The sequence below is a fragment of the Mauremys mutica genome, chromosome 3 (assembly GCF_020497125.1).
Source record: "Mauremys mutica isolate MM-2020 ecotype Southern chromosome 3, ASM2049712v1, whole genome shotgun sequence".
In the NCBI taxonomy this organism is placed as follows: Eukaryota; Metazoa; Chordata; order Testudines; family Geoemydidae; genus Mauremys; species Mauremys mutica.
This window is the reverse complement of record NC_059074.1, coordinates 190,030,320-190,057,733: the sequence shown is the minus strand read 5'-3', so window position 1 is coordinate 190,057,733 and position 27,414 is coordinate 190,030,320. Positions and strand designations below refer to the sequence as shown.

Below are 27,414 nucleotides of genomic sequence, written 5' to 3'. Positions count from 1 at the left end.
TATTGCTTCTAAAAATCACAACTGTCACCTTTTTAGCAATACAGTCTTAAGTGGCAGAATAAGAAAAATAGGCCAAGATTTTCAGATGTGACTAGTGATTTGGGGAGAGAGGCAGTCAGTTTTTAGGTGCTCAACTTGAGACAATTGATAGGAACTGTACACCTAACCTCCACTGAAACTCAGGTCCCTTTAAGGTGGGCACCGAAACATTTAAGCAGCCAAAAATCACTAGTAAAATTTGACAATCTATTCATATGCAATATATAGTGATCCTCATAAATCACTGCACAAATGCATTAGCCAGGATCCACCGCTTAAACAACTGGGGCTTTCCATGTCACATTAACCTTTGCAATTGGGAGATTTTCTATTGTGAGAGGCAAGTTCTGGGTGATTGCTTTAAAGTGCAGCTTTCTACCCTTGACCCTCAGATTGCCACAAGCCAGGAGGATCAGAGGCAGCAACTGCCCCATATGGCTGCCATTTTTAAAATGTAAATGCTTTGTTACATTCCTTTCAAGAGGTAAAATGACACATTAGGATCCCTTGGGAGTACCCATCCTCACAGCAGGAATAAATCCCATTCCCAGCTATGACTGCTGAGAAGGAGCCTGGGCTCCTAGCAGCTTGCAAAGCAGGCAGTCTCTTGGCTGCCCTGATGAGAAAGGGGAGACTCTCCTCCAAAGCTCCCTGCAGATGGCAGGCATTTACTCTCCTCCTTCCCCCCTGACCCCCTCAAAAAAATCTGCTTTATTAATGGGAAGGTAAAGCAGGGTAGGAACCAGTGCCTTCCTCCCAGATGTTAAGCATCAAAGGAGGGAAGAAACAGTGGCTCCCAGGAGGGGCTTCATACAAACAAAACAGACAAATGTTTGTGAAAAGTGGGTTAGTGCCCAGCATCCCTACCCCAGATGTGAGCAGATGTCAGAGCAGCAGATGGAGCTCATTTCTACGTAAGGGGCAGGTTCCCCCAATATTCCCTAAACTGGGCCCAACCCCCATGCCACCACAATTGCTTTTTTGTTAAAAGATGCCCATGTTGGTCAAATAACCAGCCTTGCTTCTCCCACCTTCTACCAAGTGAGGGTTATGGGGAAAGCGAATGCAACTGTCCTTTAAACAATATGGCTATTATATTTCCCTATATACGTCACCTGCAAACAAAATGGAACACTGGGGCCACATTTTCAAATGTGAGTGTTCACAATTAGACACCTGAACACCTATTTTAGGCATCTTAACAGGGACTTGGGGGCCAACTCAGATATTTAATTGCTTGAATCCAGATTTAGGTGCCTAATTTTAAGTACCCAAGTCTGAAAATATATACACAATTTATATACAATGTATTGTTTAAATAAACGGATTATTTAATGTTGTTCCTCTACCACAGAAGCTCTCAACTAAAAGCTTCATTTAAGTTAGTTATGGAGAAGCTCCTCCCCATTACTTTAGGCAGCCTATAGTCTCTCTGCCTTAATGTATTATGACCATTTGTTAATAACCACTGCCTCAGGAAGGATAGTCACTTCCTGCTGTAAAAACACACTGACAGACAGGCACATTTCTGTGTATATTTTACACTTGTTCAATATTATTCTCTTTGATTTCCTAATGATTTATCCTAGAAGGGGGGGGATTTAAAATGCTGGGGACACAACTATAATGAAGTCAACAGAATTGCTGCCATTTATACCCAGGATGAATTTGGTCTGTTAAATTCTATCAACACCTCTCACAAAAAGCCACACGCTTGAAATCCGCACGTCATGTGAACAGACTGCTTCATCGACCAGCTCTCACACTGCTACTTCCCTTCAACAACAACAAAAATTAATTCTTTCCTTCCCCACCTCACCTCTTCCTGTGTGTCACACTGAAGCCGTATTCTCACCAGGGCTCGGGGGGTGGGGGGGGAGCTCTCTTTAGTGGGCTTGCACACACAGCACTCCCTGAGTGCACAGCCATGTCAGACTCAGAAATCTGCCACTGGGCGAGGTCAAATCATGTCAGTCAAGCCCGGCGGCAGCTGGGGCCCTCCCCACGGCACGAATGGCAGGCAGCTGCCTTCTGCCCAGCCCAGAGCCCTGCGCAGGCTGGGAGAGGAGGACACAGCAGCCCAGCTCACTCCCAGTTTTATAGCAGTTAGACGTGCAGTCACATGCTTGAAGGGTTCGTTATTTGCAGGCCGCCCCGGACAACCTAGTGTCTCCCCCCGGGTTTCAGAGGTTTTTAAAGGCGTAAAGCAGCGAGGGGTTGCGGCCAGCACGGCAACCCCGACCTCTGTAACACGACAGCTCTCCCCAGGGGCAGGGCAGCCCACCTCGGGCTGCAGGGCAGCGGGCCCCGCGGCGCCCCGGGGACACTTACCAGCCATGGTGCTGCACACACGCGCTCTCAGCCCGGGACTCTCGGCGGCGGCGGCAGCTCCGCGCCCTCCTGCTGCTCCGGCTCAGCTGTTCCCGGCTCTGCCCTGGCCGCTCCGCTCCGCTCCGCCCCGCGAGTGGGAATTTCCCGCCGGGGTGACGTCGTAGCGCCGACGGCCCGGCTCCCCCACACGCCTACTGCGGCCGCAGCGCTGTGAGCCGGGGAGGAGGGGTCTGATCTCGCCGGGGATACTCCTACAATCGGAGCAATCGCTCCCCTCCCCCGGCGTGCTACAGAGCTACCTCGCCGTGCACACGCCCCCCCGCACAGCGCCGGGCTGGCTGCGCTCCGCGCCCGCGCCCACTCCCTCCAGCTGTGCCCCTAGCACGCCAGGCTGACCCTCGCTTGCTTGCCAGAGTGTAACACGGGCCTCCCCTCCCAGCGCTGGCTGGGCGCTGTCCTCTGCGACCATTGGCAATACCGACTGTTCCTTCTTCGCTGTCAGCTTGTGGTGAGGTGTGAGAGTGCCCTCTCTGCTGGGCAGGCACACATTTTCCTCCTCTCTCTCTCTCTCTCTCTCACACTCACACATACACACACACACAAGCCATCCCGTGCTCACACCACACAGGCACCCCATATATAATGACACACACACGGGGTACTCACATTTTAATACCAAGTGCTTTAGAAATAGCAGAGAAAGCGAAGCTCAGATGGGACAGTAATGTATTGGCATGGCAAAATTCACAAATGTTGACTGTGTAAAACAGACACAGGACCCCGCCCCAGGCAATGGCCACACGCCCCTGCAATCCAACACACTCTCTCAAACACAGCAGCAGTTTAATATAAGCAGCCATAGCCGTTGCAGTTGCTCCATAATCATGGTTGCAACTGAATGTCCATTATGAGCCCGAGGTTGTGCTCCTTCCCAGACCATAATAGCCAAAATTGGTAGGTTAAATATGATATTTTTAGTAAATTGGACAATTGGTTCCTGAATTATGCGAGTAATTCAGAGTGTTTAACATTTTAATGCCACTTTGTCCCAATATAAAAAAAGAAGGTAGAGAAAAACAATTTCACTTACTAGACTCCTCTCAGAGATCTAGTGCCCAGGTCAAAATTTAGTTGACTGAAGTCTAATTTCCAAAAGTTAACAACTTTTGATTTTGGAACATTGATAGGGAATGTCAGCTTCAACATTTAGTACAGGATGTTGAGGGATATTTCATTTAATTAAAAAGAGTATAAGGCTCTCACCCTTTTCCCTGCAAAGATAAATCACTCAGTAACCTGATTGACCAGGAGGCTTATCAACTTCAAAAGAGAAGCGTTCCCTTCTTTCCCCACAGTCAGGGCCATCTCTACCTTTTTTGCCGCCCCAAGCAGCGAAGCAAAGAAAAAAAAAAAGTGGCTGCAGCAGTGCCACCAAAGAAGAAAAAATGAAAAAGCTGCTGCCGAACTGCCACCAAAGAAGAAAAAAAGTCGGAGTGCCGCCCCTTCACATTTGCCACCCCAGGCACCTGCTTCCTTAGCTGGTGCCTAGAGCCGGGCCTGCCCATACTAAGACACCTGCTTCCCCAATGTCCACATACCCCCTAATAGCCCTATGTGCCTCCCCACCCCCAGGCCCACTACATGGGTCCTCCTTCCATACACCTTCTTGAGATCCAGGCCTAGGTCCCCAGCTCTTCCTAACAGAGATGCATTATTAGTGGATGATGCTCAGGAGCACTCACAGTCTCATCAGTTAAGTGCCACATACTCTTGACATCATTGTTTCCACAGTAACTAAAGTCGACCAAAATAGAGATGAGCAAATTGCAACCATGACTTTAAATCTCCCCAAACTTCAGGGAATTTGGGATCCAGACCTAGACCTGGATCTGAACTTCTCTATTCACTCCTATCACTATAATGAGTTGAATTGGAACCCATCTTAAGGACACCCCTTGAACTTTGGGGAAATCCAGATTCAGATCCCATACTGACTCCAATCTCCATGACTTGCTTGGAACGGGAACACAAGCATTTACTGGTTTCTCCCTCCTCCCAATCAAAACTTCAGATGCATTGTACAGCACCTTTTGAGTATATTGCATCCTAAAGCTCTACAGAGATAGGAGTGGATTTTGTAAGATGCTGATTGAGTTAGGCATCTAAATACCTTTGAAATCTGGGCCTTAGATACTACCAGGTGCTATATAAATAGCCCTAAGAAAGGCAGATTTGCATTGGAGCCACTCCATAGTTTAGATTTTCTAATATAAGTCTGATTTTACACAGAATTTTGAGAATCAGAGGGGTAGCCGTGTTAGTCTAGATCTGTAAAAGCAGCAAAGAGTCTTGTGGCACCTTATAGACTAACAGACGTTTGGGAGCATGAGCTTTCGCGGGTGAATACCCACTTCATCGGATGCATGACATGCATCCGATGAAGTGGGTATTCACCCGCGAAAGCTCATGCACCCAAACGTCTGTTAGTCTATAAGGTGCCACAAGACTCTTTGCTGCTTTTACAGAATTTTGACAGTGATGGTAGAAAGTAGAATTTTGTGGTATGAAGGTAGAATTTTTCTATCAAATTTGAAGTGATTTGTATAGGGGTTCCAGAACTTCAGCAGCTTGGAAAGAGAGAATTGCAGAATTCAAAAATTCTTCTAGTTTTTTTTGCCACTTTGTAGTAAACGAAAAACAAAAATACCCAGAAAACGAGAGAATTAAGATAAAATCTGGTCTTTCCCTTGCTGAGATCCTGTGTCCAACATCAAAATTTGGTGATTAAATTCTAATGTCAAAAGTTAGTTTACTTTTGAATTGGTAAGACTGCTATGGAATGTCTGCTCCGGACTGGTGAGCTTAATTCAGAATGTGAGACAAGCTGAAAAGATGTTCTGGCATGCAAAGGGTTACCAGGTTCCTGCCTATGGTATGGCTGATCTGGACAGAGTTATAAAAAGGAACAGGGAAGGCTGCATCCTCACTCCTCCCAGTTGTTGATGCTGGAAAGACCCTGTGTGGAGTTATTTTATGGAGGGTGGGAATTTTGGTTTTGGAAGTAAATATAAGCGAGGGAATGGTCCCGCTATTGTGGGGAACTTTCCTGGCTTCTGCGCTACCCCGGTGAAGTGAGCTAAAGGATCCGAGTCCTCGCTCCCACTTCCTCTACCCAGAGGCTCCCTGCTCTTGAGGACTCCTCTTCCACTTTCCTGTCTGGCAGAGTTCTCGTAACCCCAACAAGGCTGGGCCCAGGATTCCTGGGGGGCTCAACCCCCAACCCTGCTGTGGTCACCTAGGACAGGGGCTAGGGTGTCCCCACTCCAGGGTACCCTCTCTGCACGGGGCACCTCCCTGACCCACTGATTATTCCATACAATTTAAAGCAAATACAAGTTGTTTAATAAACAATTAATTTTAAAAAGGAATAAGGAAAAAATGGGAAAGGTTACAGGAAAACACATCACCCTGCTCCGTGGCAGGGAACATAACAGTGTCTCTGGACATCAAGGCAGTTCACAGTCTGTTCCTCGTAGGTCCCAGGCCTCCATCTCAGGCCCTGGCTGTGCTGCAGGGATGCTGTGGGTTGGACACTTGCAATGGTGGTGGCCACACACCTCCGGGCTTTGGGCGGTGGGACCCTTCTTCCCAGTGTCAGCCCCCCATCAACTTGAGAACCCCCTCCCAGCCTGGCCTGCAAGGGGGGATTTGATAGCTGCTTTCAACTACCTGAAAGGGGGTTCCAAAGAGGATGGATCTAGACTGTTCTCAGTGGTAGAAGATGACAGAACAAGGAGTAATGGTCTCAAGTTGCAGAGGGGGAGGTTTAGGTTGGATATTAGGAAAAACTTTTTCACTAGTAGGGTGGTGAAGAACTGGAATGGGTTACCTAGGGAGGTGGTGGAATCTCCTTCCTTAGAGGTTTTTAAGGTCAGGCTTGACAAAGCCCTGGCTGGGCTGATTTAGTTGGGTTTGGTCCTGCTTTGAGCAGGGGGTTGGACTAGATGACCTCCTGAGGTCCCTTCCAACCCTGAGATTCTATGATTCTATGACCCTTGGCTAGGGGTGTCTTTCTGCACTGGGCCCTTTGCCCAAGGTCCCCCCCTTGGCTGGCCCCAGTTGCTCACCACACCTGGCTCTATGGCTGCAGCTCTGCTCCCAGCACAGGATCTGCTCCCCCCTGGGCTCTGTCTCTGGCTGCAGCTCTGCTCCCAGCACGGGATCCGCTCTCCCTGGGCTCTGTCTCTGGCTCTGTGGCTGCAGCTCTGCTCCCTGCACAGGATCTGCTCTCTCTGGGCTGTGTCTCTGGCTCTGTGGCTGCAGCTCTGCTCCCTGCACAGGATCTGCTCTCTCTGGGCTGTGTCTCTGGCTCTGTGGCTGCAGCTCTGGCCCTTCTGGATCTGGCACGGCTCTGCTCTCCAGCTTAGCTTGGGCCCCTGCTTTCTCCTTCGCTTGGCCCCACTCTGTCTGACCCAGGCAATTCCAGCTCACACGGAGGATGAGACCCACCCTGGCCTTCTGTCTCCCTGATTAGCCGGCCCACCCTGTCAATCAAGCTGACCTGGAGCATTGGCCTCTCGCCATTGTTCCTGGGGACTGTCAATTTCAGGGTCCTGATTTCCCATCGACCCCTCCCCTTTTAGTGCTGGGAGCTAGCAACCAAAACACCCCCACTGAATGTTATGGAACGCTTCACGAATTTGCTAGTAAGGGGGCAACAGTCCCCTTACATAAAGCAGCTCTGAGGAAAGAGAAATGAAGTAAATTGTAACTTCCCCAGCTGCTGAGCATGCAGTCCAGTTTATAATGTCACAGAATTAAGAGAGACTTATAGTTTCAGTACAAATGAAAAGAGGAGGAAGCGTCTCTCCCTTTCCTTGCACAGACAGATCTCAAAGGGGAACGTGACCACTAGAGAGGCTCCTCAATGGAAAGGGAACACAAAAGGAATTTTTCCAACCAAAGGTTCATAGAATGGGGATTGCTGGCAAGCCTGTCACGGCTAGTGAGAGTCTGGGGATCCTGAATCATGTGTAAGATGAACTGCTAATGTAGCAATGTATAAGGTGTCTAAATGTCATGACCCAGTGACTGAAAGTCTAATTTCATCATACTATTATTGATCAATAACTTCTCACTCAAAAGATTCCTTTGATGAGTTTGTGGATTTTCTCTCTCTCTGAATCTGGGTCCCTTCCCTTGGTTTTCACTCTGCTTTTGGTTGTAGAGCTGTTTCCCATATTAATAGTGAATAAGAAAATATCCAAACATAGCTGAAAGGTTAAAGAATTCAGTTGTTTCTGCTGCTCTATGTTCTTCACTTCCAGGCTAAAAACATATCAGTCACCCTTGAAACAACCAGCTTGGTATGTGGCGTGTTTTCTTTAAAGATGTAGAGAGCAAAAGATCATATGACAAATCACTTTTTCTGCTCTGATGCACTGTCTTGAGGAAGGTGCTTATAGAGATTATTTAATCACCCTTTTCTCTTGCGACTAGTGTTCTCATTAGAAAATTTTACTTTTATACTGATAGCTAAATTCTTATCTCGTCTTCAAGGCTGCAGATTTGTTCCCTTCTGAATGACACTTTTAAGTCATTTTTCTATGGTGAAAGTGAGATCTCTCCACAGTTGATCCTGATAGAAAAAATAATTACACACCGAAGTGTTACCTTTTTCCTTCTCCGCTTGATATATTTTTTTATTTGTAGCATTTTCTATAATGTTTTAATAACTTATTTGCATAGAACCTTTCCTGGGGGACAGACTGGGAAGGCTCCAATGTTCTAGTGACCCTGATGGCCAGCAGGAATTCTAAGCCCTGGTAAAGCCACCAAAGGCAGACAGGTCAGAAGATAGGGACCAGATGCAAAGCGTCTGCCATGTACATTGGCCAAACCGGACAGTCTCTACGCAAAAGAATAAAAGGACACAAATCTGACATCAGGAATCATAACACTCAAAAAACAGTAGGAGAACACTTCAACCTCTCTGGCTACTCAGTAACAGACCTGAAGGTGGCAATTTTGCAACAGAAAGGCTTCAAAAACAGACTCCAAGGAGAAACTGCTGAGCATGAATTGATTTGCAAATTAGATACCATTAACTCTGGCTTGAATAGAGACTGGGAATGGCTGAGTCATTACACTACTTGAATCTTTTTCCATATGATAACTATCCTTACACCTCTTGTCAACTATCTGTAATTGACCATCTTGATTATCACTACAAAAGATATTTTCCTGCTGATAACAGCAGGAAAATTAATTAATTAGCCTCTTAGAGCTTGTATGGCATCTTCTCTGTATATACATACACACTCTTCTTATATGTTCCATTCTATGCATCCGATGAAGTGGACTGTAGCCCACGAAAGCTTATGCTCAAATAAATTTGTTAGTCTCTAAGATGCCAAAAGTACTCCTGTTCTTTATACACTATAAATACATTGAACACAAGACAAAACATGGTACTCTACCTCTTTTCAGGATGGGAGAGAGAGAGAAGAACAAGAAGAGAGAAATTAAGTCTTAACCCGTAGAACAATGTTTCCCAAACTTGGGACGCTGCTTGTGCAGGGAAAGACCCGGCGGGCCTGGCCAGTTTGTTTACCTGCTGCGTCCACAGGTCCGGCCGATCACGGCTCCCACTCACTGCTCCAGGCCAATGGTTGCTGCTGGAAGTGGCGGCTAGTACGTCTCTCGGCCCATGCCACTTCCAGCAGCTCCCATTGGCCTGGAGCAGTGAACTGTGGCCAGTGGGAGCCGCGATCGGCCGGACCTGCAGATGCGGCAGGTAAACAAACCAGCCTGGCCCACTGGGACTTTCCCTACACAAGCGGTGTCCCAAGTTTGGGAAACACTGCCGTAGAAGAATGATGTTGTGGTTAAGGCACTAGATAGGACTCGAGAGTTTGGGATTCAATTCTTGGCTCTGCCAGACTTCCTGTGTGACTTAGGCAGTCACTCGATCTCTCTGGGTTGCACTTTCTCAGCCATGAAATGGGAATAATATTTCCTTTCTCCTAGTCTTGTCTGTATTATTTATTTAAGATATAAGTATTTCAGGGCAGGAACTGTGTCTGACTACATAACTATGTACTGTGCCTAGTACAATGGGGCTGCAATCTCAGTTGATTCCTCTAGGCATTACTGTAATATAAAGAACAATCCTACCTACTTGTTGTCAGGGAAGAGAAGTAAAATATTGGGGCTCACACGCCATTATGCTGTGTGGCGTATAAACCTAGGGAGAAGTCTCATATGAAGCAGCTGCAGAAATGTGCTTCTAATGCTGCTTACCAGTGTGAGTGCCAGTCAGAGGATACAGGAGGGACTGAGACAAAATAACACCTCTCACCCTGCTTCAGCCCTTGCCACCTGCAGGTTCCTCCTTAAAATGCACTTCTCCTTATAGGCTTATGTACGTCAGCAAGAAATATAAAACTGTTGTTTAAATTAAAAAAACAAAAACACAGAAAATCCATGGCAGTAACAAGACTAGCTAAACCTCCCTGTCAGGTCAATTGTGTGACTTTTCATTGCAGCACGTTCCCCAGCCTCTGTCTGTACATCAGCTCTTTAGCATCTGTGTGGAAGACCCCCCTCTGCCAGGCACCTCTCTTAGCTGATTCTCTGTCTTCAAGAATCACCAAGGACCTACTTCTGTGCTGAGCTTCTCAGGAGGTGCCTGCCTGCACCTGTTCCCAGTCTACTCCTACATTAGGGGGTGAAGCATTCAGCATAGGGTCTCATATTGGCATTACACTATTTCTGCTCTGGAGCTATTTCCATCTTCACCCCCTCCCCCCATTCTTACCCCTACACATATAGATAAGTAATTGTGGCCTCTTCACATTACCAGAGCTGCATAAAAGGACTAAAATCTGGCCCCGAGTCTTTATTCTAGGCTTTTTGCCTTTATTCAGAAGTGATTTACCTTGCATAACATCCCTCTCCTCAAGTCCATGTATTCAGCACCTTGTGGGCCCAGTCTCTAACCTTTATATACCCTGCAATTAAAGCCTGTTTAGAGTGAAGCTGGAACTGAGCCCAGCTGGCCTACCTCCTCCCTCTCCTTGGACCAGTATTAACCCTTTCTCTACTCTCATTTTGCATAGGGTCTATATAACCCACTACTGCTTGGACATGCAAAGACTTACTACTGTGGATAGTCCCACTGAAGTCACAGTGGTAAGAGGACTGGGTCCTTAAATGATGAACTCTGAGGCAGGGACCTTGTCTCTTAATTATGTAAAGTACTAATAGACTATTGGTATTACAATTAAATATAATAGTAATTCCTATTAACAGGGAACTTTCAAAGTTGTAGTAAAGGTAAGGCGTGGGTTTTTGTTGTTTGGTCATTGTTAATTTGAACTTTCCTTTTAACAGCTTTGAAAGCCCCTGCTTTATCATGCATATGAAATATAGAAGAGTTCTGCTATTTCTCAGTCTTGTTCTGCATCATGTGACTGTCAAGATGGCAGTTTCCTGAATAGCTGTTAACTTTTTTTTAATTATATTTAGCACATGTAGGGAAAAAAATAAGTGTTCACTTGTCATTGTAATCTGATGTAGTGGCTGGCCTCTCTTTTATATAAACATGAACAATTTGATAAATATCCATTTAGCTGCACATTATTTCTGCTTATAGATCCTTCTGCTCAGTAATAATGCTGAAAGGAAGTAAACAATGCTCACAGTTTTTAGCTTTACACATTGCTCTAAGTCACTACCTTAGGCCTAGTAAAAGGTTTGACGTGCCAGGAGTCTTACAGGACAACACTCTCAGATGCCTGGGAAGAAAAAAGAGTTACATTTTTCTATACAAGAAGATCAACTATACACTTTCAATCTGTGTGACTTTAATTTTAGACTAAAGAAAACAAACTAAGGGCATGGCTACACTTGCAGATGTACAGCTCTTTGAGTTAAACCAGCCTTCGTACAGCGCAGTAGGGAAAGCGCTGCAGTCTGTCCACACTGACAGCACACTGGTGTGACCACATTAGCAGCTCTTGCAACGGCCACAGAGAGCAGTGCAATGTGGTAGCTATCCCAGCAAGTGGCTGCAACGTGCTTTTTAAAGGGGGGGGGGGGTTAGAGTGTGACAGGGAGTGTGTTGTGTGTATGTGGGGGGAGAGAGAGTGGGTTTTTGGGGGGCTGAGAGTATGTCAGCATGCTGTCTTGTAAGTTCAGACAGCAGCAGACCTCCCCCTCCCCTCCCGTCTTTCTCTCTCTCACACAGCATTCCACACTAATGGTTGCTTTGTCTCAGAGCAGATAAGCAGCCAGCTGTCAGAAACGGAGCTTTCAAAGGGCATATCCAAAACAATGACAAGAGTGGCCACTTGACTTAAGGGGATTATAGGATGTTTCCAGAGGCTGATCTGAGCACAGTAATGCAACACCTTGTTCACACTGATACTGGGGCGCTCCAGCAGGGGTGCATCAAACGTTATTCTACTCGCTGAGGTGGAGTACCAGGAGTGCTCTAGTCGTGGAGTCAGGGTGCTCTACGTGCCTTGCCAGCATGGACGGGTAGTGAGCTAGTGCGCCCGGGGCTCCTTTAATGCGCTGTAACTCGCAAGTGTAGCCAAGCCCTAAGAAAGAATCAAAGTAAAATCTTCAGAATGCTCTTTCTCTCATCTATAATACAGTATGTACCATCTCTGCCTAACAAAATAACCACTGTCTTGTAGATTTCCTAGAGATGAAAAGGTGGAGAACACAGAAAATAAAGTCATAACAGTTACATAGCCCACATCAACCAAAAACCTTACCCAGATTAAGACACTAGTCAGAGTAGTTGATAACAAGTGAATACTCACACAAATGATATTGGGTTTAAAGCAGAAACCTTGGAACAAAGACACAATGTAACAAGTGCAGTATAAGATGGGTAGCTGTGTTAGTTTGTAGCATGTATCCACAAAAACAACAAGGAGTCTGGTGGCACCTTAAAGTCTAACAGATTTATTTGGGTATAAGCTTTCGTGGGTAAAAAACCCACTTCATCAGATGCATGGAGTGAAAATAGTGCAGTAAAAAATAAAGCGCAGTATAAAAATAAAAGAAAATAAAGTGCGGTATAAAAACTTAGAGAACGAGCTGACATGGCTAAGGGACAGGGAGAGGCAGAAAGCAGAATGGAACATACTTATAACTGGGGCCTGGTCTACACTAGAAAATTAGATCAATTTAACTATGTTGGTTGGGGTTTGAAAAATCCATACCCCTGAGCAGCATTGTTAAACCCATTTTAAGTCTCCATGCAGACAGCACTAGGTCCACAGAATAATTCTTCTGTCGGTCTAGCTACCACCCTTTGGGGAGGTAGATTACCTATGTTGATGGGAAAATCCCTCCCATTGTAGGTAGTGTCCCTGCTGAAGCGCTATAGTGGTGCAGCTGTGCTGCTACAGCATTTTAAGTGTAGCCCACATCTTACTTGGACACCTCATAAAGGTCAATAAAACAACTGTAATGTCAAAATGTGAGAGAATTAGAATGATAGTTACAATCTGAAAATGATAATACTGTCTGATATTGGGTTTCTTCAAAGCAAAATTCAGTGGGTTCAAATCATTGCATGTCAAAACCCAGGAAATTGTCAAAGTTTTGCACAAATCTAACCCCTACCTCATAACAGGCTTCAAGACACACGTTCCTCAGCTGTTTAAACTAGACATAGGGGAAGATGCTGAGAGATGAAAGACCAAACCGAATGTGTCTGTGAAAATCATCGATAAAAACTCCTGCCATGCAGTGCTGAGACTCTAAATTTAAAATTATCTGCCTTAGGTAACATAGCATGTTATAGTCTTCCTTAATTTGAGCCTGACTCTCTAGGTGAAAAGAAAAGCTTTTGACCCTTAAAAAAAACCCTCCTTCTTAAAGAAGAATGTGCTCCAGCCAAACCATCAATATCTATTCACTGGGAGAAGAGCTCCCCCACATTGGGAACTAAGCACACAAGGGTACTGAAGGGGATAGGGTACCTGTAGCTTAATTTTGGTTACTGGAGGCTTCTCAGCAGTTAATTGGGGAAGTGGACACACCTTTCTCTCACTCAGTGTATTGTTCTTATTTAGTTAGGTAGAGTTGGTATTAAACAATTGTATTATTTTTATTTGAATATTACAAAAAAACAGCCATGAGAGTCTGTCATAAGCTGGAGCCTGCTACAATCCATTTTATCCCCTGTGGTTCTGAACCCCACTTTCCAAGATGGAGGCTGACACCCTCCTCCTTACATAACAATAGCAGCTGTTCCATGTGCCTGGGAGCTGACTCTCTGGGGATAATAAGCAGCAAGTTGTGAGACAGGGACAGGGAAAGTGAACTGTATCTTTTTTCTGTGAGGGATTTAGCCAGGCAAAAACGTAGATCTGCATATTTAGCCTATGATAGTGGAGACAGAGGAAGGACAAATTACCATTGTTAGCTTGTTTAAGTAAGCTGAATTCAGGAAGTAAAGGAAAGGGGAATACCTACCACTATGAGAGAGAAAAAACAGGCCAACAGAGAAAAGGAGTAATTAGACAAGACCCAGATGGATGGTGATGGTGGTGCCTGGGGCTGGAAAGGTGGAGTCAAAGCAGGTAGCTGCCTACTGTGAGGGCAGGAATGGCTTTAAAAAAAAAAGGGGGCAGCCAAATCAGCAGAACAAATAAAACTTTTAAAAAAAAATGTGACACAACAGTCTGAGTGCCTCCTGGAAGATGGTGCCCACAGCCCAGGGTGACTGTCCTGCTTCCCCAGCCCTAGAACTGGTCCTGTGTAAGGGGCCCTTGGAATGCACATATAGTGAAAATTAACTACACCTAGTGAAATGATTGATGTCTAAGCAGCACATCCAATTAGTGTCAAATGAGACCCTGGGCTGCAAGCAAGGCCAGGATTGTTGGAGACTAACTTGTTGAACTAGTTAGTAAATGGAGATTAGACCAGGCACCTGCTAGCCAGAATTTTCCATTACAACAGCTTCAGCTTGTAGTGTCAGAAGATAAGCATGAAAGTTTCCAATACTAGAGGCAAAGGGAGCAGGAACTCAAGTGGGAAGCTGATGGTATAAATGCCTGCTTGTCTCTGAGCTTGCCCTTGCCATCATAAGAGCTCTTTTTCTTTATGGCTACTTGATGCAACGCCACCTAGTGCTTGTGATTTCATAATAGTGTTGTGTCCCTGGTTTCTTCATACAATGTCTCCTAATGGTCACTATCTAAAAATATTTTTTTAAAGCATATGAAAATCTATTGTTTTCCACCAGGGTCCCATAAAATCTGTTCGCTGCATCTGATTCTGACAGCTGGTCATTCTTGGGTGGTTTCTTACCTCTCCAAAAAGGTAGGGAAAGGAATTTGTTGGGTAAAGCAGATATGGGTGCGTCCAGGGTTCTTCTCCCCAAGAAGAGTGCCCAGGGATGGCTAATGGTGCCCTCTCCAGGGGACCCCACTAAGGAAGCCTCTGGTACAATAACAGTGACCAGAAAAATTAGCTGGAGACCAGGAAGTCACTGAAAGGCTGCTGAACAAATGGGCTTTGGATCAGGCCCAAAATGACTACAAAGATGATGAAAAGGCTTGTAACACAGATGATAAAGACTCCAACTAAAATTGCTAGCCCAGTTCATAGCTGTATAGCTCTTGCCTTGTGCTTATGGTAAGAGCTAAACATTTTTTTAAAAGACAAATTAACAGCTTCCCATAGCAGTAAATCAACTGTGGTGACTGTGATTCTAAAGTCCAGCATTTATTTATAAATAACACTTAATCAGAAGTGCTTGACATTTTGTGATTCACTATTGTTAGAAGTGTGAGACATGGGGAAGTGACAACAGCAGTTTCAGTTAAGTTACCACTGATAATTATGTTTTATAGCAGGCTGTTATACTGGATCAATGAGAATTTTGCCTGAGACGTGTCTCCTTCTAACCTGGGAGGACACAGAAAGAGAGGAAATGGGAAGTAGAAGGAATAAAAGACTGTGGGCTTGTCTATATGCGGTCACACCACTTTAACTAAAAGTGTAATTTAAAATCAATGTAGTTAAACTGCAAAACAGTGAGTGGTGGCTTATACTGAGTTAGCTTGAGTCAATTAGGAACGGGTTTAAACCAAACACAGACTACATCACTCAAACTGAAATAAGAGTGACCAGGTGGATGAGGTAATCTCTTTTATTGGACCAACTTCTGCTGGTGAAAGAGACAAGCTTTCAAGCTCCACAGAGCTCTTTTTCACAGGGCCGCCTGGGGGGCGGAGGGGGTAAGTGGGGCAATGTGCCCCAGGCCCCGCAGGGACCCCCACGAGACTACAGTATTCTACAGTATTGCAACTTTTTTTAATGGAAGGGCCCCCAAAATTGCTTTGCCCCGGGCCCCCTGAATCCTCTGGGCAGCCCTGCTTTTTCAGGTCTGAAAAAGGTACTCAGAGTGTCACAGCTAAATACAAGATGGAACAGATTGTTAAGCATAAGGAGTTAACATGTTGCGAGAGGCCATTTAAAGCAGGGGTTGGCAGCCTCTGGCATGCGGCTCACCAGGGTAAGCACCCTGGCTGTCCGGGCCAGTTTGTTTACCTGCCCCTTCCGCTGGTTCGGCCGATAGTGGCTCCCACTGGCCACAGTTCACTGCGCCAGGCCAATGGGGATGGCGGGAAGCCACGGCCAGCACATCCTGTGGCCCATGCCGCTTCCCGCAGCCCCCATTGGACAGTGACCAGCCTTTGGGCTGAATGCAGCCAGCTGTTTTGGCGGCTAGCTATTGTGGCAGCCCCAGGGCTGGTCACTGTCCAGCTGTTTTGGCAGGCCCTGCCCCAAAAGAAATCATGGAGGTCCAGAAAGTCACAGAATCCATGATCTGCATGACAGAATCATATCCTTAATCATTACATTGATTGCTTCAGGGGGAAAAATTGACTGTGAAATCCTAACAAACATCACATTGACCACTATCTCTCCACCAACGAGAGGACAGCTATTCAGTCCCTGAAATCCAACCACCAGATAGTGATCAAACCAAAAGACATAGGGGGGTGCCCTCATAGTCCTCAACCGTGACGACTATATCAATGAGGCCAACCATCAACTCCCCAACACCACATATTATAAAAAACCCCAAGAAGACTCCACACCACAATTCACCTAGGAATTTAAGGATATCATGAAGTCCTTCCCCAACAACTCCAAGAGAAATTCCACAAGCTCATCCCCCACAAACCCACCCCACATGCTTCCCAAGATACACAAACAAGGGAACCCAGGCAGATCCATCATATCTGGCCATACCACTCTTACTGAAGGACTATCAGGACTCAAAAACCATCCTCAAACCACTCACCACGCAAATGGCCAGTTTCCTCCATGACACAACAAACATCCTCCAGAAACTTCACAACACTAACAACCTCCCTTGGAACACCATCTTTGCCATCATGGATGTCACCTCCCTATACACCAACATCCCTCACCATGAGGGCATCACTGCCTGCCTCAAATATCTACAAGACAATTGCCAATACTCTGGTAATCCACCCCAAACACATTGCCAAACTCATCCATTTCATCTTCACCCATAACAATTTTACATTCAGTAACAAATGCTTTGTCCAAATCATGGGAAAAGCCATGGGTCCTAGGATGGCTCCCCACTAAGCCAACATCTTCATGGGCCACAACTGAAAAAGAATTTCTGGACAAATGTACCAAAAAATCACAATGATATACTTGAGTTACATCAATTATATTTTCATCCTCTGGATAGAAGACCTTAATTCCCTCACAGATTTCCACAACTTCTACAACCACCATCCAGTTCTCAAATTCTCTCTAGAACACTTCCACAGCAGCATCAACTTCCTGGACGCCACAGTTAGATTCAGCAATGGAACCCTACAGACAACTATATATAAGAAACCCACGGATCCCCACACTTACCTTCACAGATCCAAGAAAGCACCTGAAACACATAAAAAAAATCTATTTTCTACAGCCAGACACTCAAATACCACATAATATGCTTTGATGAGAAAGTTTGGGATACACACCTTAACACACTTAAAACCACCTTTACAAAACAAGGACATGCCACCAGAGAAGTACATCACACCATGGAATGGGCCACCCAAATACCCCCCGAGTACCTGGTTTAATACAGGGGGGGAAAAATCCAATGACCGCATGGCCCTAGTTGTCACCTATCACTCCACGCTGTAACCTATATAGGGTGTCATAAATATCAAGGGAAGGGTAACCACTTTTCTGTATACAGTACTATAAAATCCCTCCTGGCCAGAGGCACAACATCCTTTTACCTGTAAAGGGTTAAGAAGCTCAGGTAACCTAGCTGGCACCTGACCCAAAGGACCAATAAGGGGAAAAGATACTGTCAAATCTGGGGAGGGGGAAAAGGCTTTGTTTTGTTTGTTCTTTGTCTGTCTGTTCTGTGTGGGTGACAGATCAAGAAGGCAAGCATTCCAACTCAATTAGAATTAGTAAGTAATAATAAGGGAATGCGTTAGCTTACTTTTATTTTGGCTTGTGATTTTCCTTGTCTAGAGGGGAGATCCTCTATGTTCTTGAGTCTTTTGTTATTCTGTAAAGTACTTACCATCCCGATTTTATAGTGGTGATTCCTTTACCTTTTCTTTAATTAAAATTCTTTTAAGAACCTGATTGATTTTTCATTGTTTTAAGATCCAAGGGTTTGGATCTGTGTTCACCTGTACCAATTGGTGAGGATATATTCTTAAGCCTCCCCAGGAAAGGGGGTGTAGGGGTTTGGGGGGATATTTGGGGAAGGTAGGGCTCCAAGTGACCCTCCCTAAATGTTTGTTTAAATAACTTGGTGGTGGCAGCGTTACTTAATCCAAGGTATAAGAGAGAAATTGTGCCTTGGGGAGTTTTTAACCTAAGATGGTAGAAATAAGCTTAGGAGGTCTTCATGTGGGTCCCCACATCTGTACCCTAAAGTTCAGAGTGGGGAGGGAACCCTGACATAGGGTATAATTCAACAGTAACAATCCACAATGGGGAACCACATCCTGAAAGAAATATTTCCTAACCCCCTCTTCTGGCCTTCAAACAATCCCCCAAGCTCAACATCAGAAGCAGGCTCCCCACGGACCAGGACAAACCAACTCAAAGCAGCACCAGGCCCTCCCATAACAACAGATGCAAAACCTGCAACATATCTCCACTGCTCAGTACCCATCCTCCCCACGATACCTTTCAAAATCCAAGGGTCCTACACATGCCTATCACAACGTGTTGTTCTTTATCCAGTGCACTAAGTGCTCCAATAACAACTATGTGGGTGAAACGTCACCATGCTGTCGAATGCAGAAAAATGATAAAAAACAAAAACACCATATCATCATGGGTGAACACTATGACAAAATGATCATTCCATAGCTGACCTATAACTTAGCTAGACACTAGAAATCATGGACTCAATAAATACACTGGATTTATGGTTCATTACAACACTAACCCTCCTTTATCCTGTGACTATAGAGGAGTTAACTGCCCACTTCACTTTGAATAGTCTCTTGCGCTATGTTAACTTATTATGCTTAACAATCTGTTCCACCTTATAGTTAGCTGTGACACTGAGTACCTTTCTCAGCCTTGGTTTACACTACAGAGTTAAGTTGACTTAAGTTTTGTTGACAATCATAAGTTGCTTTAATAACATTGTGGAGCATGTCCACACAACGCTCCTTGTATCAGATGTGTGTGTCCACAGTTGTTGCTCTTGCATCAACAGAGACAGTGTTGCATCATGGGTAGCTATCCCACAGTGCAACTCCCCACCCTTTGTCACTTTCTGCTGCTGGGAACTCTGGGAACAGATCGCAGTGCATCATGGAGATGTACTCACCATCCTATGATGCAGTTATTTCTATCTCATGCCATGGGCTTCGTAGTTCCTACTTTGTTTCATGCTGTTTTTCAACAGCCCTTGTAAAGTGTGCATCCGCCATCTCTGCCTGACAGCATGCATTCTGAGCTGCTGGCCACTGTGGTGATGAGAATTATGAACACAATGCGGCTGGTCCTGCAGTATTTTATGAGCTGCAAAACAGAGTGAATCAGTGATGCCTGCCCTGCTGTCTGCCATGGAAACAAATAATTCCTTTCTAGAACTATGTGTGGAGCTCTCCTCAGAACTGCGGCGCAAGGACACCAGAATGAGAGCTGCCCTCACTGTGGTAACCTGGGTAGCGATCGCTGTGTGGAAGCTGGCAACTCCAGACTGCTACCGGTCGGTCACGAATCAGTTTGGAGTTGGAAAGTACACCGTGGGGGTTGTGGTGGTGCAAGTCTGCAACAAAGACAAGTTCAGAGTCCTGCACTTAGGATGGAAGAATCCCATGTACTGCTACAGGCTGGGGAATGACTGGCTAAGCAGCAGTTCTGTAGAAAAGGACTTGGGGATTACAGTGGATGAGAAGCTGGATATGAGTCAGCTGTGTGCCCTTGTTGCCAAGAAGGTCAATGGCATATTGGGCTGTATTAGTAGGAGCAGTGCTAACAGATCAAGGGAAGTAATTATTCCCCTCTATTCAGCACTGGTGAAGCCACACCTGGCATATTGTGCCCAGTTTTGGTCCCCCCACTACAGAAGGGGGATGTGGACACAGGGCCGGCTTTAGGCCGATTCCCCTGATTCCCCCAGATTGGGCCCCGCGCCTAAGAGGGCCCTGCGCCGTAAAGAAAAGCACCTAACTTTTTAATTTTTACTCACCTGGCAGCGGTCCAGATCTTTGGTGGTGGGTCCTTCACTTGCTCCGGGTCTTCGGCAGCATGTCCTTCAGTGCCGTGGAAGACCCAGAGCGAGTGAAGGACACGCCGCCAAAGTGCCGCTGAAGACCCAGACTGCCGCCAGGTATTCGAATCGGGCCCCACACTTCCTAAAGCCGGCCCTGTGTGGACAAATTGGAGAGAGTTCAGTGGAGGGCAACGAAAATGATCAGGGGGCTGGGGCACATGACTTATGAGGAGAGGCTGAGGGAACTGGGGTTATTTAGTTTGCAGAAGAGAAGAGTGAGGGGGGATTTGATAGCAGCCTTCAACTACCTGAAGGGGGCTTCCAAAGAGGATGGAGCTTGGCTGTTCGCAGTGGTGTCAGATGACAGAACCAGGAGCAATGGTCTCAAGTTGCAGTGGGGGAGGTCTAGGTTGAATATTAGGAAACACTATTTCACTAGGAGGGTGGTGAGGCACTGGAATGGGTTACCTAGGGAGGTGGTGGAATCTCCATCCTTAGAGGTTTTTAAGGTCCGGCTTGACAAAGCCCTGGCTGTGATGATTTAGATGGTGTTGGTCCTGCTTTGAGCAGGGAGTTGGACTAGATGACCTCCTGAGGTCTCTTCCAACCCTAATCTTCTATGAGTCTATGATTCTATGATTAATCGCCTCCTGCTACAAAGGATTGTGACTCGGTAATGTCTAGGAAATAATTGATTGCTTTTAGGAAATGGGAGTCCCTAACTGCGATGGGGCGATAGATGGGATGCATATCACAATTTTGGCCCAGACCATCTTGTCATGGAGTACATCAACCAAAAAGGCTACTTCTCTATGGTCTTGCAGGCTCTGGTGGATCACTGGGGCAGGGTGGTCAGGGAAGGTGCCTGATGCACGCATCTTTCAGAGCACTGAATTGCACAGAAAGCTGCATGCTGGGACTTTCTTTCCAGATCAGAAGATTCCATTGGGGAATGTGCAAATGCCCATAGTAATCCTGGGAGACCTCATATACCCCTTACTCCCGGGGCTCATAAATCCTTACACTGGGAACCCAGACAGCAGTAAGGGGTGCTTCAACAATATGCTCAGCAGGTGCCACATGACCACTGAATGTGTCTTTGGCTCACTGAAAGGTCGCTGGCATTGTCTTTTTGGCCAGTTAGACCTCAGTGAGGAAAATATTCTGATGGTCATTGCGGCCTGCTGTACTCTACATATTTGTGAATTGAAGGGGAAAAGCTTTTCTCAGGGGTGGGCCGCTGAGGCTGATCAGCTGGCTGCTGATTTTGGGCCGCCAGATACAAGGGCAATTAGAGGGGCACAGCAGGAAGCTATTCGAATCAGAGAGGCTTTGAAGGAGCATTTTGACAATGATTCCCAGTAATATGTCTGTATGTGATGCATTCTGCCAGACAATGTTTACTTGCCACCATGAATTACTCCTGTGGTACTTGCTTCTTGGGCGTTAATTGCAAGAAGCAAATAGTCCTCACTATAGCCAATGTGTTTCAATGTTAGCACTGAGCGATGTATGTATTTCACAAATAAAGACTCATTTAATTTCAAAGACTCAAGTTTAATAACAGGATCTAACACAAACTTTTGGTCAAACAGGTGACATGAGGAAGAAGAAGAGTCTTGTGGTTAGGGATCTCACAACTGGGTGTAACTCCAGCTTTCATTAGGAAACCTTTCCCTAGGTGTGGAGTGCATTGGTACTGTGAGGGACTGGGAACATGCAAGGAATGCTGTGGGGGAGTTTGGGGAGGGCAGGGACTAGAGTTCTGTAGTGGCTGGAGGGGGAGTCTGGCACAGATTTGCTGCAATTGCAGGTTAATGATGGACTTCAACATCTCTGTCTGGTCCTCAAGGAGCTTTATCATCAGTTGCTGCTCCTGTGTCCTTTCCTGGCTATCCAACCTCAGTCTTTCATTAATTGTCTCCCTCCATGATCTTGTTTTACTCTATGCTGCATCTGTTGACTGCAGCACCTTGTGAAACATATCCTCCTTACTCCTCCTGGGTCACTGCCTTATCGGATGGAGGCACTCCGCCGGTGTGGAGGAATGTGTTCTCAAGGGCACATCTGCAGAAGGTAAAGAAACAATGAACAGACAGTGTTGTGATTGTGCTCACAGCTGTGAATCACAAAAGTTACACACACCTTTTTCTCACTGTCCCTTGGCTAGCACACAGGTTGCCGCAAGTCCCAATTATGATGAGTTTGTGGGGAAGAAGGGGGCAGGCAAAGGGAGAAAGGGACAAAGGGTGATTTGCAAATGAAGTTACTATAAGTGGCTAGGGAGCCTATTCTGAATATTGGTACCCTTTTCCACAGGGTAGGGTAATCGAACTCGATCTCTCTCTCTAAGGGTAACCCAGGATGCAAGGGAGCATCTCCTGCATGTGTGTAGTTTCAGATCGGTTCCGTATGCTGCTCGCCTGTGTGTTACTATGGTCCCTGCAAAAATAATTGCCTACGGTGGGGGGACAATCAAGGCAGATCTCCCAAGGAACCTTTGGTAGGGGATTGCAGAATACCTACAGGAAAGTTTCCTAGAGATCACTATGGAGGATTCTAGAGACATACCCATGTACATTAACAAACTTTTCCACCATGGCCCCACTGAGTAGATGGACAGGCTCTGTTGTTAATTTCTGTCCCTTATCCCTCCTCTACCATATAACGAAGTACATGACAGTTCAATCTCCTCTGACTGTGCAGTATCAAAGCAAAATGAGCACTTACTGGAGCTCCCCTCTCCTGCGTCCTGTGCACCAAAACTGGAGCGCTGGGACTGGCTAGACCCTTGCAGAGCGGAAAAAAGGTTCTGACTCACCGCACCACTGGATGACCTTGCCGTGTGCTCCATATTGTCCTCCAGCTCCACCTCCTCTGCCATCACTTCATTGTGATTGAGTCCACTGGCTGCTGCCTCCAGTCCCCCCAAAATATCCACAAGGCTCTTGGTGATGGAGGTAGGGTTGCCGCTGAGGCTGATATGCAGTTCCTTATAGAAGTAGCATATCTTCAGCACTGCACCAGAGCGACGATTGGCCTCCCTTGCCTTCTAGCATGCCTGCATCTGCTCCTTGACTTTAGCATGACACTGCAGCATGTCCCTTTTGTGCCCTTTCTCCTGCATGCAACTAGCAATCAGCCTGTAGATATTGCAATTCTACAGCTGGTGTGAAGCGGTGACTGGAAAGCCTCTTCTCTCTATATACTCAGAAGATCCAACAGCTCCAGTGTCAACAAAATTCTGTAGTGTAGACAAGACCTCACATCAACCTAATTTTGTAGTATAGACTTGCTCTCAGACATGAAGAAGAGCTTTGTCGAGTTTGAAAGCTTGTCTTTTTCATCAACAACAGTTCCTCCAATAAAAAATATTACCTCACCCCCCCACCCCTTGTCTCTCTAGTACAGTAGGACTAAAATGTTTACAATTACACTGAAGTAAGGTTGTCTACACTACAGCCTATGTCTGCAAAATGTATGTTGTTCAGGGGTGTGAATATTCCACCCTGAGTGACATAAGTTACACCAACATAAGTGCTCGTGTGCATAGCTTCTCCCACTGACATAGCTTATACCACTCATGGAGGTGTTTTTTAATGCCAACGGGAGAGTTCTCTCCTGTCAGCATAGTGCGTCTTCACCAGATGCACTGCAGCAGCTCAGCTGTATCAGTACCAGCTGAGGATCTGAGTATATTTCTGCTCCACCTTTGTGAGAAGGCCTTATCCATTAAGCAACTAATTATTGTCAGTTCCTAAGGCCTTGTCTACACTACCAAGTTTTATTGAAAAAAACTGCCTTTTGTAGACAAAACAGTGAATGTGTACACACTGCGATGCGACTTTTGTCGGGAAAAATGCCTGGTTTTGGTAACAAAATACAACCACCCCAATGAGAGACACGTCTTTTTCCTCTAAATTTTTCTCGCCAAAGTGCCAGTGTAGACACCACACTTGATTTCATTGCTTTAATTGGCCTCCAGGAGGTGTCCCACGATGCCCATCGTGACTGCTCTGCTCAGCAGTTTGAACTCCACTGCCCTGCAGCCAGGAAAATAATCATCCGCCCCTCCCCCTTAGAAGCCCCAGGAATTTTTGAAATTCCATTTCCTGCCGCCTCGGGATGGAGAGATCTCATCGTATCTTCCCAGGCGACCAGGTGGGTTATCGCACCAAACACTTTCCCTCTTGGACCACTGCGGAGATGTTGGATCTGATCGGTATATGGGGAGAGGAGGCCGTGCAGTCACAGCTGCGGTTGAGCCGTAGGAATCGGGATACCTATGGGCACATTTCTCAAGGCTTGTGCAAAAAGGGCTATGATCATGGCCGTCCCTAGCCATTTTGGTGCCCTACACAGGCCCCAGGCCTCCGTGGAGGGGGGTTAGGGGGGCTGGCCCCAGGCCTCCAGGGGCGGGGTCTGGAGGGCAGGAGGGAAACCACCTGGTGCCCTGCGCAGCTGCGTACTTTGTGTATGGGTAGGGATGGCCCTGGCTATGATCGGGACAGGCGGCAGTGCAGAGTGAAGATAAGGAGCTGAGGCAGGTGTACCATAAGGTGAGGGAGGCAAACTGTCTCTCTAGTGCTTCACTTAAGACCTGCTGGTTCTATAAGGAGCTGGACACTATCCTCGGTGGCGACCCCACCTCCATTGCCAAGAGCCCCGTGGATACTTTGGTGGGCCTGGAGGTGGTGGAAAGAGGACCTAGCCCAGAGGATGAAGTTATTGATGAAGAGGTGGAGTTAGACGACAGTGTGGAGCTCTCAGCAGTGGGGAAGGCAGCCAGGAACTGCTCTCCACTCCAGAGATGTCTAGCCAGTCTCAGCAGTTGCTCTCCGGTGAGCTAGAAGCAGGAGAGGAGATGCCTAGTAAGTGGCTGTGACTTGTGTAGTGCAGAGGTGGGTTCAGGGTATAGAAATGTGGAGGGCTGGCTGTGTTTCTGTGAGCTGGACATTTCCCTGTGTCTAATCAGTATGGCGAAACAGGGTGTTGATGCACGCTGAGATCTCACAGGCAGAGTATCAGGGCAACCACTCTGGGCCTCACGCTTTGGGGGGCCCCGTGGGCCAGTGCGATTCACTGGTGCCTGAGACCCTGTGCTCGCGGGGCGGCAGCCAGAGAAGAGGCAGTAGCAGAGCCCCGGGAGTGTGGGGCTGGCAACTGGGACCCTGGGCACCAGCTGGTAGCAGAGCCCCGGTCCCGTGGTGCCAGCAGTCGGAACCCCAGGTGTGGGGCTGGCAGCCGGGAGCCTGGGGGTGCTGCAGCACCCCTGGCACCCTTAGTTCCCGTGCCTATGGTGGGGGCTGATTTGTCCCAGGCCCCACACCCCCCTAGGGATGGCCGTGCTCACAGGAATCCTCCAGCGAGATCTCCAGGAAAGTTTTCTGGAAGTACTTGGTAATCCTCTGCCGAAGGTTCCCTGGCAGAGCAGCTTTGTTACTTACCCCATTGTAGGAAACTTTCCCACACCATTCCAGGGCCGCCCAGAGGATTCCGGGGGCCCGGGGTCTTCGGCGGCGGGGGGCCCTTCCATTCCGGGACCCACCGCCAAAGTGCCCCGAAGACCCGCGGCAGGAGCCCCCCGCCGCTGAATTACCGCCGAAGCGGGACCCGCCGCCGAAGCGCAGCCTGGTCTTCGGCGGTAATTCGGTGGCGGGGGGGGGTCCCGGAACAGAAGGGGCCCCCCGCCGCCGAAGACCGGGCGGCGCTTTGGCGGCGGTGGCAGGTCCCCCGGCCCCGGCCTCAGCCTCTAATCCCCCCCCCCGGCCCCTTACCTGAGCGCGTCTCCGGCCGAGCCCCTGAGCCCCGCCCCGCTCAGAGCCGCGTGGTGAGGGGGCGGGGCTGTGAGCTCCACGCCCAGCGGAGGCAGCTGCCCCGTTCCCTCCCCACGCCGCTCTGAGCGGCGCTCAGGCCCCGTTGGAGCTCCCAGCCCCGCCCCCTCACCACGCGGCTCGGAGCGGGGCGGGGCTCAGGGGCTCGGCCGGAGACTCGGCGCTTGATGCGCCGAGGCTCCAAGAGAGGGGCGGAGGCGGGAGCCTCCGCTCTTCTCTTGGGGGCCCCTGCGGAGCCTGGGGCCCAGGGCAAATTGCCCCCTTTGCCCCCCCCTCTGGGCGGCCCTGCACCATTCAGCAATCACTTGTGCAGGGACCAAAGTAGCACATAGGTGAGCAGCATAAGGAGCAGGACGGAAGCTACAAGCATGGAATAGATGTACCCTCATTTCCCTGATTTACCCTTAGTAGTGAGATGTCTGCTAGAATGACCCCCCGCCCGTGGAAAAATGTGGGAGAATTTTAATTTTTTCCCCTAGTTGGCTGCACCACAACCCTTGCAGAGTGTGTGCTCTTTGCCCCATATGGAGTGCCCTGCCCCCCTCCAACACTCACCACACTTTGTGTGTGCCTGCCAAGGGTCAGTGAGAGAGTGACTGTTATGTTGCAAAAGGTTTATTTAACTGAGTTTTTTCAATGTTGTGCGTGAATTTAACAATCCTGCTTCTGTGCATTGTCCCTTGTGCTTTGGCAGATGTGACCTTCAGGAATTCCCCACACCCCCCAGCCGAGCATCTCAGCCAGATAAAAAAGTACCCAAGATGTAGTGAAGAAGACATGTTCCGGGAGGTACTGAACTGCTCCAATGCAGAGAAAAGAGAACGTAAGGAGTGCCGGGAAGCCAAATGGCAGGACATAAAATAGAATCAAGAGTTTGTTAAGGACTCAGCTGAGCAGACGATTAAAGTAATGGAGGAGTAAACACAGATGCTGAAGTCCTTAATTATGCTGCAGACTGAACAGACCCATGCCTGCCCTCCCTTGCAGCACATTCAGAACTCTCTTCCATGCCTCCCAAACTTCTTGGTTTCCCCTTCACTCCACCCCTTCGGACAACTTTCACAATGATAGCTGGACCTACACACAGCTGTGAAAGTCTACCCTTCCCTGGTTCCTCCTTTCCCACCAAGCATCTTTGTGTGTTTGTGTGCGCTGTTTGTTGTTCAATAAAAGCAAAGTTTTTAAATGATAACTCATCTTTATTTGTTTCCTACAAATTGAGATAGCAGGCACTACCAATACATGCACAGGCATTTTAATAATTTGCTTACTGGAATGTAAGGTCCCAAATGTCACCATGGCTTCCTAGGAAAACTACATGTAATGTAACATTGCAGCACCAATCACAGAGATATACATTACTGTAATCTCATTTTCAAAGTGTTGCCTCAAAGCCACCTTGATTCAAATTGCTCCCCTCTGGGCTCCTCTCAA

At 47.3% G+C, this 27,414-nt stretch overlaps 2 protein-coding genes across 3 annotated transcripts in view; both read right to left on the bottom strand.

The window, feature by feature from the left end:
• The window catches only part of REL (REL proto-oncogene, NF-kB subunit), a 56,261-nt gene extending 45,908 nt beyond the window's left edge, over positions 1 to 10,353 (bottom strand). The window contains exon 1 of one of the 2 annotated variants that reach the window (XM_045008357.1): positions 10,310 to 10,353. In XM_045008357.1, coding sequence (XP_044864292.1) covers positions 10,310 to 10,316 — 7 coding nt within the window. In that variant the 5' untranslated portion in view covers positions 10,317 to 10,353. Of the gene's footprint in view, positions 1 to 2,370; positions 2,513 to 10,309 lie in introns of those variants that run through there. The other variant, XM_045008356.1, reaches the window with a different exon arrangement.
• An 11,620-nt stretch (positions 10,354 to 21,973) lies between these two features.
• Positions 21,974 to 27,414, bottom strand: part of PAPOLG (poly(A) polymerase gamma) — a 92,684-nt gene continuing 87,243 nt past the window's right edge. Inside the window, exon 22 of the mRNA XM_045008350.1 lies at positions 21,974 to 22,213. The gene's annotated coding sequence lies outside the window, so the exon portion shown is untranslated. The remainder of the gene's footprint in view (positions 22,214 to 27,414) is intronic.